Source organism: Plecotus auritus (genome assembly GCF_963455305.1).
Source record: "Plecotus auritus genome assembly, chromosome: 8".
Classification (NCBI taxonomy): domain Eukaryota; kingdom Metazoa; phylum Chordata; class Mammalia; order Chiroptera; family Vespertilionidae; genus Plecotus; species Plecotus auritus.
In genome coordinates this window covers 30,100,131-30,114,352 of record NC_137782.1, presented here as the reverse complement: position 1 = coordinate 30,114,352, position 14,222 = coordinate 30,100,131, and the positions used below count along the sequence as shown (strand labels likewise).

Here is a 14,222-nt window from a genome sequence, read left to right as displayed (position 1 = left end):
ACCAACATACAGAGCTCCTTATCCCTTTCAACAGAGGGTAAGACTGGAGCTGCAGGAGGGAGTGGCTGGCTCAAGTCAAGAGAGCCGTAGTAGAGAAAGGATGGGACCGAAGGGCTTATTCCAACCCCCACACACTTAACAGAGCGGAAAGACAGCCCACAGAAACCACAACTCTCTTCCACGTTTGTCCCCTCCACTCAAACAGAGATGGCTTGGCCCAGATTTCTCTCCGCCTCCCAGCAGTCAGCAGGGCCTGCGCACTGACCGGTGTTTCTTGGTTGAGCCTCCCTGGGCTCAGGATGCAGAGGGATCTGCCGGGATCTCTGAACATCCCAGTCCTTGGGCTCCTGAAAGGACCCAGCCCCAGTACTCCTACAGAATCTCCACAGCAACACCTTGTGCTCCTTTTCCTTTTTATTAAAAAATAGATCAAGAAAATATACACACTTCAGCCCACCTGCCAGAGTGAGCTTTGAAAAGGCCAAAGTGCTGTAGGGAGGGGTGCCAGCTCTGGGTGCCCAGGCTTTCTCCTTTGGAGAAAAGAGGTGTCCTTGGCCAGCATGAGAGATCATAATCTGGACCACATTGTGGAGCAGGGCAAGGGCAGACGGAATTGGGGGAAGGGGGGAGGAGGTAGGGAACAGCTAGAGCAGAGATGGCTGAGGGCAACTGGAGGCCCAGATGGAAGGACAGAGCCTGCATAGCACTGCCACCCACACAAGGTCCTTGGCCTTGTCCTCCGAGGACTCTGCACTGCCTGGCCTCCTCTCCCCTCTGCCATCCACAGGCCCCGGACTCTTTCCAGCCAGGGCAGCTGCAATCAGGCATTGAGAGCCTTCCAGCGCTCACTGTCTGTGCTGTTGATGCTGCCGGTATGGCAGGGCATGGAAGCGATGTCATCCAGGTAGGACACTCCGCTGGCTGAGTCGAACTGTGTGCTGGCAGCACCTGCTCCCTCCGGGCCCTCCCGCCGGGTTACAGCATAGGGATGGGGCAGATGCATGTCTGGTTCCTCAGTCTCATCCACTTGGCATTTGTAGGAGAAAAGGATCTTGGGCTCCGAGCTAGTAGGGAGGACAGAGGGGCATGGGGCGCCCCACAGTCTGAGTCCAGAAAGGCCCTTCTTCATTGGGCAATGAGGCCATCAGACCAGGAGGAAATGCACTTACGGCTGCCTAACGCCAAACCTGAGGTCCCTATCGCTTAGACCATGGAGTCCAACAGGACTAAAACCCAGCCTCCTCCTGGCTGTGTGCGCTTGGGCAAAAGGTGCTGTGCCTGCTTTCTCGCCCCAAATAGATGCAACAACCCCAACCTCAGAGGCTCTTCGTGTAGGGTGAACAGCCTGAAACAGTACCTGGTCAGCATACTCAGAAGCACTGGCCATGACCTCCACCCCTGCACTCTGAGCTCACCCAACCCCTCAATCCTCAGGATCACTATTTGAGGGAGAAAAAACTGCACCCAATTTGCAAACAGGAGCCTCACTGAGGCTAGATCAGAGCTAGGCTGGAATCAATCTAGTCCTCACCCCACCTCTAAAGCCCTCTCCCAGCTTTTCCATTCAGGAGGAAGACTCCCTCAGACCTGGCAGGTAGGGAAGGCTGGATTGGGGGGAAATGCATGGTCCACCACCTCAGAGGCCTGGGGTCCAACTCTCAATCCCACATGTCTTTAGCATCCCATCTCCCAAACACACCTCCAAGTGTGCACACCCACCCCGTGCTCAAATACACTCTGGACTCCCCACAACCCTGCTCTTCTGCCTAGTCACCCCTAGCTAGAATAGAAGCTCTGTGGGCACGAGAAACTTTGTATAATTTATTCCCATTTGTATCTCGGGTATAGCAGTGCATGGCACAGTGAGTGCGTGCTGAGGAATGAATGGACTAATCTATTCTTAAATGAAAAACAGCCAGAGCAGAACAATGTGCATAGCTACTGTGTATGTAGTACAGTAAAGTGTACATTTCCATGTGTGTGGCATATATTTGTATTTGTGTGTGTGCACAAATGTGCACATGTCTGTATGTGTGAGTGTGCATGTGTTTGTGTGTATTTACATGTATGTACATGTACACACACAGAGACACTCGTCTGCCCCTCTCTCCTGTCTTAGCCTACATCTGAAGCAGGGGAACTCTAGAAGCTGTACCAGGCAGGTACACACGCTCAGGAAGAGGAAGGCGCGGTTTCGCCCGCAGCCACGCGGGGGCGCCTGGAGCCCTCCAACTCCGGGCGGTGGGCTGGAAAGCCTGGAGCTCTGTCAAGACCTCCAGCCCACCAGCCCCCACTCACTCCCTCCTGGGCCCCTGTGGAAGGACTCACCCGAAAAAACCCCGGAGGAAGGCCACGTAGATGAGGGGTGCGAAGAAGCTGAAGTAGAGGAACGTGGTGGCGTCCACACAGCTGGGGGAGGGGGACAAAGGGGACCGTCGGTCAGAGCATGCCTCATTGGGCGGGACCTCCCCAGCCGGGGGCTTCCTGTCCCAGCTCCCCCAGCCTCCATACCAGAGCCCCTCGATGATGTCAGCACAGAGCAGCGCGCTTCCCAGCCCCTGCAGCAGGTTGAGCAACGCCAGGATGCCTGCGTACACATAGAAGCTTCTCCGCGCTGGGGGGTGGGGGGAGCGTGAGATCCTGTCCTCTCCTCCACACTTCATCCCAGGGTGTTACTGGGACCCCTCGGTCTCCCAAGGAGCCCTCCTTCCCTCCCTCCCTCCCACCCAGGGCTCTCCAGCTCCAGGCCACTGTGGCCCAAACAGACCCTCCCTACCCTCCCACCCAGCAGTGTCCCAGAGCAGCTCACAAGGCAGGGAGATGCGGTCCTTCAGAGGGGTCTTGGGAAGCACGACCACCAGAGAGTACACCTACAGAGAGAGAAGCGGGGCTGAGAAGGGTGCTGGGGAGCACCAGGCCTAGAACTAGGCCAGGTACCACGGTGTCAGGCTCCGGCTAACTTGGCCACTCCCAGCGGGTCTAGGCCCAGGGTCCACCCTCTGCCTCACCAGAAAGAAGAAGCAGGAGCTGACTAGCCAGAAGTGGCGGCCCCCGTGCCCATAGATGTTGAAGTCCTCAGCTGAGAGGTGGGCATCAGGGTACAGGATCTCCAGGGTCCCCTGCAGGGGCAGGCAGGAAAGGGTCTCACAGGATTCTGCCACTTGGAAAGTCCCCTCCCTGGGGCCTTCCACTACAGAAGCTATCCACCACACCAAGCCCAGCCCCAGCCTGGTCCCCAGGGGTTCCTGCTCCAGCTTACTCTCTGGTCACATCCTTCCCATCCAACTACAGCACCCAGAACAGGCCCAGTTGGGACAGGGGACAGAGCTGGGCAAAGGGCAGACCTACATTCTCCTACATGGGCTGCTTGTTAAAACCGCAGGTGATGGGCATCCTCCCCTCCCCCACCCTGATCTATAAGAAGGAAATCTGGCAGGGGCCCCCAGAACCTGCCTTGTTAACAAGCACATCAGGTGACTCCTTAGATGCACTAAATTTTGAGAACACTGCACCCGATAAACATTCAAACCCAGATCCAGGACCAGGAGGCAGTGGATCCCTGGCCTTCGCTGACTACAAGCCTCCTCCAGGGGGCCCCCAGGGCTGCCCTACCCCGCCCACCCGCTCTTACCTGGGTGACAGAGTAGGCCAGGGACAGCACAGTGGTGATGGCCAGCACACGCTTGATGCTTGACTTGCTCTCCAGGTGACCTGGAAAAAATATGCTGGTCAGTCAGCAGGAGCCAGCCCAGGTGACCATGGTGGGGTTGGCCCCCAGCCAGGGAGGGGCAGGGAGAGCGTTAGCCCCAGCAGCAGACGCACCAAAGGCAAGGCCCAGGATAACCACACTCAGCTCGATGGCCAACAGGAAGAAGCGGGTAATCTCCCACAGGATCTGGACACAGAGTGGGCAGAGTGTCAGCCTGGGGCCCAGTCACCCCTCTCCCCAGTGCCCAGCACCCCCCTTGCCAGCAGGCCCAGCCACACCTTATCAGCAACAGTTGCAGCATCCGAGGTGCTGACCGTCATGCTGACCACGGCCCGGGCAATGCCCACTAGTGCCACCACGAACACCTGTTGGGTGAGAAGGGGGTGTGGTGGAGTCAAGGAACCAGACCTCGGGAATCGCAAGGAGAGCAAACCCACCCCCCACATCTGCAGTAGTTCTGATTCCTCCAGAATGGAAGGGTTCCAAACTAAACAAGGCAGGAGATGAGGAGACCACCCTCCACTTGCCTGGTCCTCCCTCTTAGGCCTCAGTGTCCCAACTACACTGACAGCTGCAGAATGGTTAGTAGGGTGGTATGATAAAGCCAGAATGCCTAGATTCAAATCCCAGCTCCGCTGCTTCCTGCCTCTGTGACCTCAGACAAGAAACTGCTCCTCCACGCCTCAGTTTCCTCGTCTATGAAATAGAAGTAATAATAGCACAACTGCATCTGAGCACTGGAGGGATCAAATCTATAAAAATAAAAGTGTAATATGCTAATTAGACCAGATGTTCTTCTGGACGACCTTCCGGACGAAGCTGGGGCTGCAAGGGAAGCCCGGGTCCCAGGTGCCAGAGGGAAGTCGGTGTCCCGGCAGCCGGGGAAGGAAGGCCTACTCTTGCACGAATTTCATGCATTGGGCCTCTAGTTGGTAAATAAATGTAGACGTGTGCCTGGTTCTCAGGAAGGGCTGGGTCCACATCTGCCGTTAGTCTTGTCATAGTAATGGTTTTAATTCTGAGACCTGGGGCTGAGGAAGGAGGCCATGGAGAAGAGGCATCACAGACCCTAGGGAAGGTGCCATAGGAGTAGGTTTTGCAGAAGTGACTGCACTCAGCATCTGTAGCTTTTGTCACCCTAGCATCCACCCTCTTCCTCTGGCAACAGCTTCATTCCTCTCCCACCCTCCTCCTTCACATGGTTTGGGGGAAGGGACTGACCCCACCACTCCTGACTTCAGGGACTGGCCTGTGGCCTAGGGCTGGCCATTCTAAAATGCCATTCCACTGGTTTGGGAATGGGGTGGTACCCAAGGGAGTTGAGTGAAAGTCACAGCCAGGACAAGAGGTGCAATCACTGGGAAAGGAAGCTGAGGGAATGCAAACCCAGAGCTGCTGGGACTGCCCGGCTGCCATGAGGGTGGAGACTGCTAGGGACAGGGCCATCAGAAAGACACCAAGCTAAGGAGATAGAGACAGCGCCGGAGCATCACTGAGCCTCTGAATCCAGCCGTGCCCGAAGCCCTGTGGTTTGTCAGTTTCTCAGTCTGGCTTCTGTGGATTTTCCTTTTCTGACACAAACAAAAGAGCCCACATTCATACATACTCTGTCCTTTGTGCCATGTAAGCCACGTCTAAGCCTTGGGAAGGCCTACACCACTCAGAAGAGCAGGCTGCAGACGCAACCAACGCCACGTGCCTACGGTATACCAAGCCCTCACTGGGCAGGAGCTATGGACGCTGTCATTTGGTGCTCACAGGAGTGCCACAACCTAAATCAGATCGGACACACATCACGTAAGAGGGCACTGAGGCACAGAGAGGTCAAGCCACCGGCCCAAGGTCATCCTGCACAGCTGGCGTTTGGAGGTGGTCTGCCTAAGTGCACTCTTACCACTGCCCCCTCTCAAGGACAAAGTACCCAGGAGGAAGAGGGTGGGGCCAGTGCTGACTCCCCTGGCCCTGCCTCGTGTTCCTGGGCATTGGCCCTGGGTTTCTTTTCCTGCCCACTCCCCCAGAAAGAGCATCTGCCTGACATATAGTAGATGCTTGATATCTGTTGAATAAATACATAAGTAAGTAAATGGTCAGAGAGGCTGTGGGAGAGGGCAAAGAAGAAAGCAGGCCTTGATCCCCATCCCTATTCAACACCACCTCACAGGCTGGGGGTCTAGTCAGCAGGTCTACTAACAGCCTCCCCTGCCTCTCTGCCTGCCCACTACCCATTCTTCTGACTGGGAAGTTCTGACCCCCGCCACAAAGGGGAGACCAGGGAGCCACTCAGCTCTCAGGTAGTGATAGCTAAGAGGCACAGAAAGGGAGGACTCCAGTCAGTCAGGCGTGATCCCTGAAGAAAGGGAGCTGGACAGCCCACATCTGAGACTCACACCTGGGATTGCCTTGTCAGCCATAGCCCTGCTACCTCTCCCCAGGCAACACCCACCAAGACCACTGAGTAAGGAGAATGCAGGCTCTCCCAACAGGCAGGAAGTCTGCTACAAAGAGGTCTCAGATGGACGGATGGACAGAAGGATGGATGAAGGCTCAGCGGGTAACTTTTCCCCACTCAGCATCCATTCATCTTCCCTTTAGTAATGGCTCCCCAATTGTCTTCCAGGAACTATCATCCTCCTCTGGTCAGGCTGAGCTGACCCCACCCTCCCAGCTCCAAAGTATCCCTTTCCCCTTAGTCACAGTAATTGGCTCAGGGCTGCACACAGAATCAAAGTGGGCCAATCAGAGGGCAGTACAGGTCTATACTGGAGGTACTCTTTGCTACAGTTAGCAGGGCGGCAGGATATGAGCTCTAAGATGCTCTTGGCTATCTTTGACACCATAAGGGGAGAACTCATCTGAGAGAAGGCCAGAGAGCAGAGATGCAGAGAGACAGTCCTGATGACATTACTTAATCCCCTGGATCCAGCCATACCTGAAGCTGATTTTCCATTTCAGAGGCAGTTAATAATTCCCTTTTTTGCTTAAGCCAGTTGCAGTTGGGTTTTCTGTCACCAATTGGAGTGAACTCACCAGGATATAGAAGGTGATAAAAATGGGGCTGGAGGTGATGCAGATCTTGGCCCGAGCAAATGGAAGCTTCCAGAGCAGGAAAATGAAGAAGAGCACATTGGGGATGAGCAGCAAGAGGTCCCAGTACCGGACCCTAACAAACAGGTATAAAAACCAGCTCACTGGTAAGGTTGTGTCTGCATTCCACCACCTCCCCCTCCCCCGCCCCGCTCTCTCTCTCTCTCTCTCTCTCTCTCACTCACACACACACACACACCAGGAAAACCCACTCACACACAGCCAGCCAGCCAAACAAGGCTGTGACTGCCTTACCTAGAGGTGCCAATGTCCTCATACAGCAGCAGCAGGCAGCGATGTGGCACACTGATGTTGGGAGCCAGGGGCGGGGACAGCACTGTGCTCCCGTTGGCCCAAACCACCTCCTGCATGGTTTCCATCTTGCCAGCACCCAGCCTTAGGGGAGTGAGAGCCACAAGGTTAGCAGCACAGAGGCTGTGTAGCCCTGGGCCTCTGGTCTCAGGCTCCCAGTGGAGTACAAGAGGGGCTGCCCACAGCGAGCCTGCTGCCCGCTCCCCATCACACCAGGCAGGAGGTGAGGTGTGGTGCTCCTGCACATGTCCCAACCCAACCCCACACACGGGTCCAGTCCCTTGTCTCAGGCTCTGTCTGTCTCATGACCCCCAAACAATAAAAGCTCCCTCAGTGATTGAGCCTGCCAGGCAAAGCAATGCAAGCTATCTGGCATCACTTTTGTTGGTCCCTCCAAATCTGGGGGAGACAGAGTTCATGTCCCAGCCTGCCTCTTACTTCCTTGTCTTCTCTGTGCCTGTTTCCCGACCCAGGAATGGGAGTAACAAGTGTCCGTCCAGTGAGGTTGCAGTGAGTACTAGATAAGTGATGCCAGGTGCCTCCAGCAGCCAACACACATGAAGTCCTCAGTAGCTGAGCTTCAGCTCCAACCTTCCACACCCAGGCAGAACCCACTTGGAGGCAGAGTGCGGTCACAGCCACCAAGTGCCTGAGCAGGGTATCATGCACACTCAAGTAGCCCTCAAGCCCTTGTCTCCCTTTGCTGCCACCCTAGAAAGACAGATACAACTGGAGGGTACACTGCACTGTCGCCTAGAAGAAGCACAGAGGTCTCTAAGTGGAGAGGGTGAGAGAAGAGGAGGCGCTGTGATGGGAGTTAGAGGGAGCTGCTGAGGAAGTATGAAGGGTGGGGTGCAGTCAAGCGCCCACATGATGATTTGAGAATGAGAGGTTAGAGTCCAGCCTGAAGATAGGAGACCTGCTGGTTTAGGGTCCTGGAGCCACCGTGGACAACTGAGGCAGGCTTGCAGGTCACAGGACTCAGGAGAGTATCAGTAGATCTGGCCTTCATCGACAGTGGCAGGGACTTCCACAGGGAGCTCGGGGGCTCAGGGCAGGTGAGCCAGGTGTGGCCTGCTCACCAGGATGTAACAGATGCCAGCGTTTAAAATGATGACTTGGCCCTAACCGGTTTGGCTCAGTGGATAGAGCATCAGCCTGCGGACTGAAGGGTCCCAGATTCGATTCCAGTCAAGGGCATGTACCTGGGTTGCGGGCACATCCCCAGTAGGGGGCATGCAGGAGGCAGCTGATGGATGTCTCTCATCGATGTTTCTAACTGTATCCCTCTCTCTTCCTCTCTGTAAAAAAATCAATAAAATATATTTTAAAAAAATAAAATAAAATGAGGACTTGGACAGAATTATGCCCATGTCTCCACTTCGGGGTATGTTTATAATAGCCCTGGGCTGCAGGCAGCCCAAATGAGAATGCATGTGAGAACAGCAGTGCTCACATAAACAACAGTGGAATACTGCACAGAAATAGAAAGAATGGGTTACTGCTACAGGCAGCAACACAGAAGGGCCTCACAGATAAGAATCTCGGGAAAGCCACACACAGGAGCAGAGCAGACGTGCGGTTTAACCCCATGGAGAGACTGAATAAGGGTCACCTTTGTGGAGAATGGAGGGTAGAGGGGTGGAGGGAGGCACACCTTCTAGATACTTGATCTGGGTGGTGGGTACCCAGGTGTGCTCACTGTGTCACAATTCATTGAGCCACGGACCTATGCTTTGGCACTAACACTATTGCTGAACAACAGCAGGCCAAGACAGGGCTAGAGGGAATGCAGGGACGTGCTCACTGTTTCTCACAGCCATGAAACGAGTGCTGCCTCCGGCTTAAAGAGCGAGAAGACGCCCAAGGGCTGGGCAAGACCTGGGGCTCAGGCCCCTCCATCCCTCTCACCAACAGGCCACTGAATAGCTCTGGGATCACATGACCACCTGCAACTTAAGGACATACCAACAGTGAGGAATACTAAAGAGAACATATGCCTGACACATAGTAGGTCCAAAAACAGAAGTTGGTTCCTTCCTGTTCTCTACTAATGCGAGAGGCAACCAAAGAAGTCCACCCCTTCCTTCATTCATGCATTCTTCCACCCACCCATGGCAGGCAGTGCCAAGCACCTACTGTGAGCCAGGCAGGAGTCCAGGTGCTGGGACACACCTGCCCCCACAGGGCCTTCGTTCTAGGAGGGGAGGCCTAGAGCCAGTGCAAACGCCCATATTTTAAAAGCAAACTTCTAGAGATAAGTGCTGAGACAATAAGAGCACAGAGGAGTGGTACAGAACAGCAGTCGCCAACCGGTGGTCCGTGGACCACTGATGGTCCGTGAGGTCCGAAAGGTTGGCGACTGCTGGCACAGGACAGGAAACAGTCGAGACTGCTGCAGTCCCAACATGTATCCTTTCCTGGAGAACTCGAGCCCCTGGATTTTAGCTTGCACATGCCTCCCCAGAGTAATAGCCACTCTCCCAGGTCCCCGGCCCCTGGCTGTGGCCATGTGAACAAGTTGTATCCAACAGGACATGAGTAGTGAGGTTTGCCAATTTCAGGTTGTGCCCTTCTCTGTTCCCACTGGCTGGAATGTGAATGTGGTGGTAGGAACAAGAGCAGAGCCATCTTAGATCACAAGGCAGAAGCCACATATATTGAGGATAACAGAGTAATAAGAAAGGTGTCTGGCCCTGGCCAGTTGGGCATCGTCCCATGCACCCAAAGGTTGCCGGTTCCATTCCCAGTCAGGGCGCATGCCCCGATTACAGACTCAATCCCCACTAAAGGGAGTGCAGGAGTCAGCCAATCAATATTTTGCTCTCACATTGATGTTTATCTCTCTCTCCCTCTCCCTTACTTTCTCTCTAAAAATCAATTTTAAAAATCTGAAAAAAAGAAAGAAAGAAAGAAAGAAAGAAAGAAAGAAAGGAAGGAAGGAAGGAAGGAAGGAAGGAAGGAAGGAAGGAAGGAAGGAAGGTAGGTTGGTTTCTGGGTCCCAGACATGGTAGGGCTCCATTTATGTCCTGAACAGGTTGCATGAAGACTACCATGCAACAGACAGGAATAATCCATCTTGTTATCTTGGCCTTTGTTTCAATGGCTAAGCCTGAATCCCAGGGAACATAAAGGGGTGCTGCCTCAAATTAGGCTGTTATACAAGGTAAATATGAGCTGAGATCCAAATAACTGATTAGGAGCCAGCCTTTAAACAATCTGGACAAAGAGCAACCAGGGAGAGGACAATGCAAAGGCCCTGAGATAGAAACAGGCTTGGCCTGTTCAAAGGGTAAAAAACAAGTCGGTGTGGTTGGACATGAGATCAGAAAGGTTGGTGGGGCCAGGTCAGACGGGGCCACATGACCACATGCAATGTGATTTTATTCTAAGTGCATCAAGAAGGGTGTTCCGAAAGCAGTTGACAGGGTCCCATTTTCCTGAGGAAAGGATTGCTCAGCTGCCATGGACAATGGACTAAACAGCGAAAAGAGTAGAGGCAGGGAGACTCAGGAGGTACTGCACCAGTCAGGACACAAGAGGATAGTGGCTTAAACAGTGGTAGTAGTGGGGTGGGGTGGAGGGATGTGGGATACCTTAGGGAGGTTAGACCCCAAGACTTGCTGGCAGACACAAAGATGGAGAAAAGAGAGCAAAGAAGGCAGGTGTGGCCAACACTGCCCACAGCATCCTCAGCAGACACTGCCCCCATCTTCTTTGCTACAAGCTACTATTTTGTTCCAGGACCCCGCTCCATGATGCCCTGTGTTCCAGCACCAGAAGCCGAACCTCAGCACCAGAAGCTGAAGCTCAGTGAGTAGAAGCCGACTGTACAGAGCAATACTGGACACCTCAGCAGGTGCACAGGTGCTCCCGTGTGACACAGGGACTTCAGGGCAGGGTGCTCTGGGTTTTTCACAGACAGCGTCCAGGACTGCCAAACGGCCTGCAATGCACGAGGCAGTCCACCAAATGAAGGGCCGTCCTCCCTTTGCCAGCAGTGCCCTGCACAGGAGCTCTGCTCAGTCAGGGAGGGTGGGCCCACTCTCCTTGTCAGCGGCTGGTTAGGCAGAGCATGTGATGTCACATGGGGAGTCTCCTGAGAAAAGTGTTCCTCCCTGACCAGCAGGCACCCCCAAAGACAAAAGCCCCCTTCTCTGTACCTGTATGTGACTGTTGAGGTATAACTGGGGGCATGCTGTACCCACATGAGGACCAGGCCACCATGGTGAGCACAGGGAGTTTACAACTGGGAGGGGGTATGCTGCCTCCCTCAAGAGTCTGGAGACCTGAGATAATGTTCAAGTGACTGTGAGACAGGAGAGCGATTCCATAGCCCCTTCCGGCTCACTCCCCACTCCCTGTGGAGCGAACTTCTGGTCTTAGCTTCCCAGGACCAGAGAAACTGAGACTGTTTCTCCCACCTGGGCAGGCGTCTCTTGCCGTCATTAACATTCCAGAAGCTATCTTCCCACCCAGTGCTTGGGCCTCCACGTCCTTCCCTCTGTCTTTGGCCAGGCTGCAGGGCAAGATGCCAGCGAGGCCCAGGTCAGGCCGTGCTGGACCTGCTGTGAGCTCCTGGACAGTGCCTCTCCTCTCTCGGCCGTAGCTTCCTTATCCCTCATCTGTGCAATGGGACTGACCAAACCTCTCCCAGAGCTACCAGATGGGAAACCTGGGGAAGTCAGAAAGCCTTGAGAAGAAAGAGACTGGCGACACTTCTTCATAGTTGCCGTAATGCCCTTCAGTGCTTCCAACCCCTAGCAGGCTGTTTGTTGCACTTTTAAACCCCCTTATCCTTCAGCCGTGGTGGACACTGTCCTAGAGAGGCCACTCCAAGTGAGCTGCCAGCAGCCCAACGGGGAGCCCCAAGAAGGAAGAGAAACCCTGGGCCCCTTCCCTCGCCTTCAAGGCCCAACTTGACCTGACCCCTGCCTACTGCTCTGCCTCAGTCCCTTCTACTCCCCAGGCCCTGGCTTGTTCTCCAAACTTTTGCCTACCTCAGGGCTTGCTCCTGTCCCAGCACTGTCTCACCTTTCTGGCCACCCCCTCAGAGCAGCCCTCCTTAACCATCTCTCCCGGCTAACCCACACTGTGTTTTCTTTACGGCACTTGGCCTCTGTCAGAAGTGACCCTGGCTGTGTGTTTATTTATCAGCTGTCCACCCCAGGTGTGCTCGTGGCCCAATACCCCAGTGGTCGGCAAACTGCGGCTCGCGAGCCGCAGTTTGCTGCTCTGTTGAATAATGACTTTGCCGACACTCGCAAGCCGCAGTTTGCTGACCACTGCCCTAGAACAGGGCCGGGCACAAAATAAGTTCTCAACAAATGTTATGATTTGGACAAATAAATCCCCAGTACAGTGCAACCAAGCCCCTCTGGGAAGTGGGAGAAGGATCCAGGTGGAAGGACCCCACAGCCCCATCCCCACGGCACAACTCCCCACCTCCTTCCCCTGGTCCTGTGGAAGCAGAGTCCTGCAGCCTTCCAGATGGCCCCTCGCACAACCGCAAAACCTCAGCACATAAACAACACTCCCCTGCCCCTTTCAGGCTGCTGAAGGCCAGAGCAAAGCTGGAGGCAGGCCCTGTCACCCTGTTTGTAGATGGGAACAGAGGCCCAGATGTGGAGGTGTCTTGGCCCTAGACCTCTTCCTGCACAGCCTCAAGCCACAGGTCAGCAAGCCCTGCTCACTAGCCACAGCCCTGGGCCTGTGCAGCTATGTGTGTGGTCAGTGCCCCCTCCTAGGGCCTTCCCCTCTCCCCCACCCCCATGGGATTCCTAGTTACCTCGTCCCCTTTTCCTTTGAGTCCCCACACCCAGAGACCCCCCTGGGCCCCCTGAAACTTCCTCAACGGTGTATTCTCTGAGGCTGTGCGAGAAGTGGTGACACCCAGAAGAAAGGAGCGGGGCAGGTGGGCCCCGGTCCAGCTGTGGGGATAGGAGTCCATATCAGCTCTGGGCTCCCTTACAGCTGCCGTGGAGAGATCCCAAATGCACCCAGGCTCCAGGGCTACCCGCCGGGGAGAGGGAAGGGCTGTAGACGGGAGGCGGAGGCCGGGGACCTCTCTGGAGTGGAGGTGCCAGCCCAATCGTAGGGCTTCAAGCCAATGACAGGAGTCGAGGGTCCCTTTTACCTGAGGGCTCCGGGCCGCGATCAGGCCCCGCCGCCGCGGTAGCCCATCCGCAGCCGCTGGTGCGCGGACCCGGCACAGACCGCGGGACTCCGGCCTCCAGCACCTGGGGCAGGCGGCCGGCTCCGCGGAAATGACAGGTCAGAGGGGAAGGCGAGAGGTGGTCAACGAGCCGGGCCCACCGGCTCTCAGGACGCCATGAGACTCCTCCTCGCAGCGTCGACCCGGAAGGAAGGGACGTCCTTTTAGTTCAGCCAAAACTGCAAAAACAGCCACAGTCCTTCCTCGGAGCATTAGGACCCGCCCCAGCCCCCAATAGCCAATAGGAATGGTGCTACGCAGCGGAAAGAGCCAATCAGGTGCCAAATGGGCGGGGCCCTCTGACCTCAAAGGCAGAGCCCAGGCGGGGACCGGAAGCCGCCGTGGGGCTGAGCAGCTGGCGTGTTTCTCAGCACCTGAGTGACGCGTTTCCACCGGCGTGCCACGCTGCCTGGACAGCCTCCATCAAATCGCACTGGCATTATTGAGCATCGTCCAGGTTATAGGCACTAATTTTCACAACAACCCTGCAGGAAGGTTATTACTAATCGCATTTTACGGAGGAGGAACTTGAGGCTTAGAGAAGTTAAATAACTTGTTCAAAGCCACACAACTAGGAAATGACAAAGCTTAGACGCTCTGCTTTGAACTGCCTCAGCTCGCATTTCTAACTTCAACAATTCTTCAGGTAACTTCCTCAGTGAAGCCTTCCCTGTCCATGCCTTTCTGACATCTATGCTGTGTTCTCTCCTGGCTCTTCTCACGCTGGCCCCTCATAGCCTGCCCCCTTTTCTGAGTCCTCATCTCCCACCAACCCCCTCCTCATTCAGCTGTTCAAGCCACAGTGGTTTCTGTTTCTCTTCCTTGACTAGACCAAGCTTGTTCCTGCCTGCGGGTCCCTGCATCTGTCCACTGCCTGGCTGGCTCTTTGTCACATACCCTCCT

The 14,222-nt window shown here is 55.1% G+C and overlaps 1 protein-coding gene across 1 annotated transcript; it reads right to left on the bottom strand.

Moving 5' to 3' along the window:
- Window positions 1–394: 394 nt before the first annotated feature.
- Window positions 395–13,552, bottom strand: TPRA1 (transmembrane protein adipocyte associated 1). The gene is made up of 11 exons (XM_080686725.1): window positions 13,242–13,552; window positions 7,049–7,189; window positions 6,737–6,869; window positions 3,988–4,074; window positions 3,823–3,895; window positions 3,632–3,711; window positions 3,009–3,119; window positions 2,810–2,870; window positions 2,512–2,614; window positions 2,329–2,409; window positions 395–1,064 (listed from the first exon to the last, which is right to left on the bottom strand). Exons 2-11 carry the CDS (start codon window positions 7,171–7,173, stop codon window positions 821–823), a joined length of 1,098 nt encoding a protein of 365 aa, XP_080542851.1. The 5' UTR covers window positions 7,174–7,189; window positions 13,242–13,552; the 3' UTR covers window positions 395–820.
- Window positions 13,553–14,222: the final 670 nt, after the last annotated feature.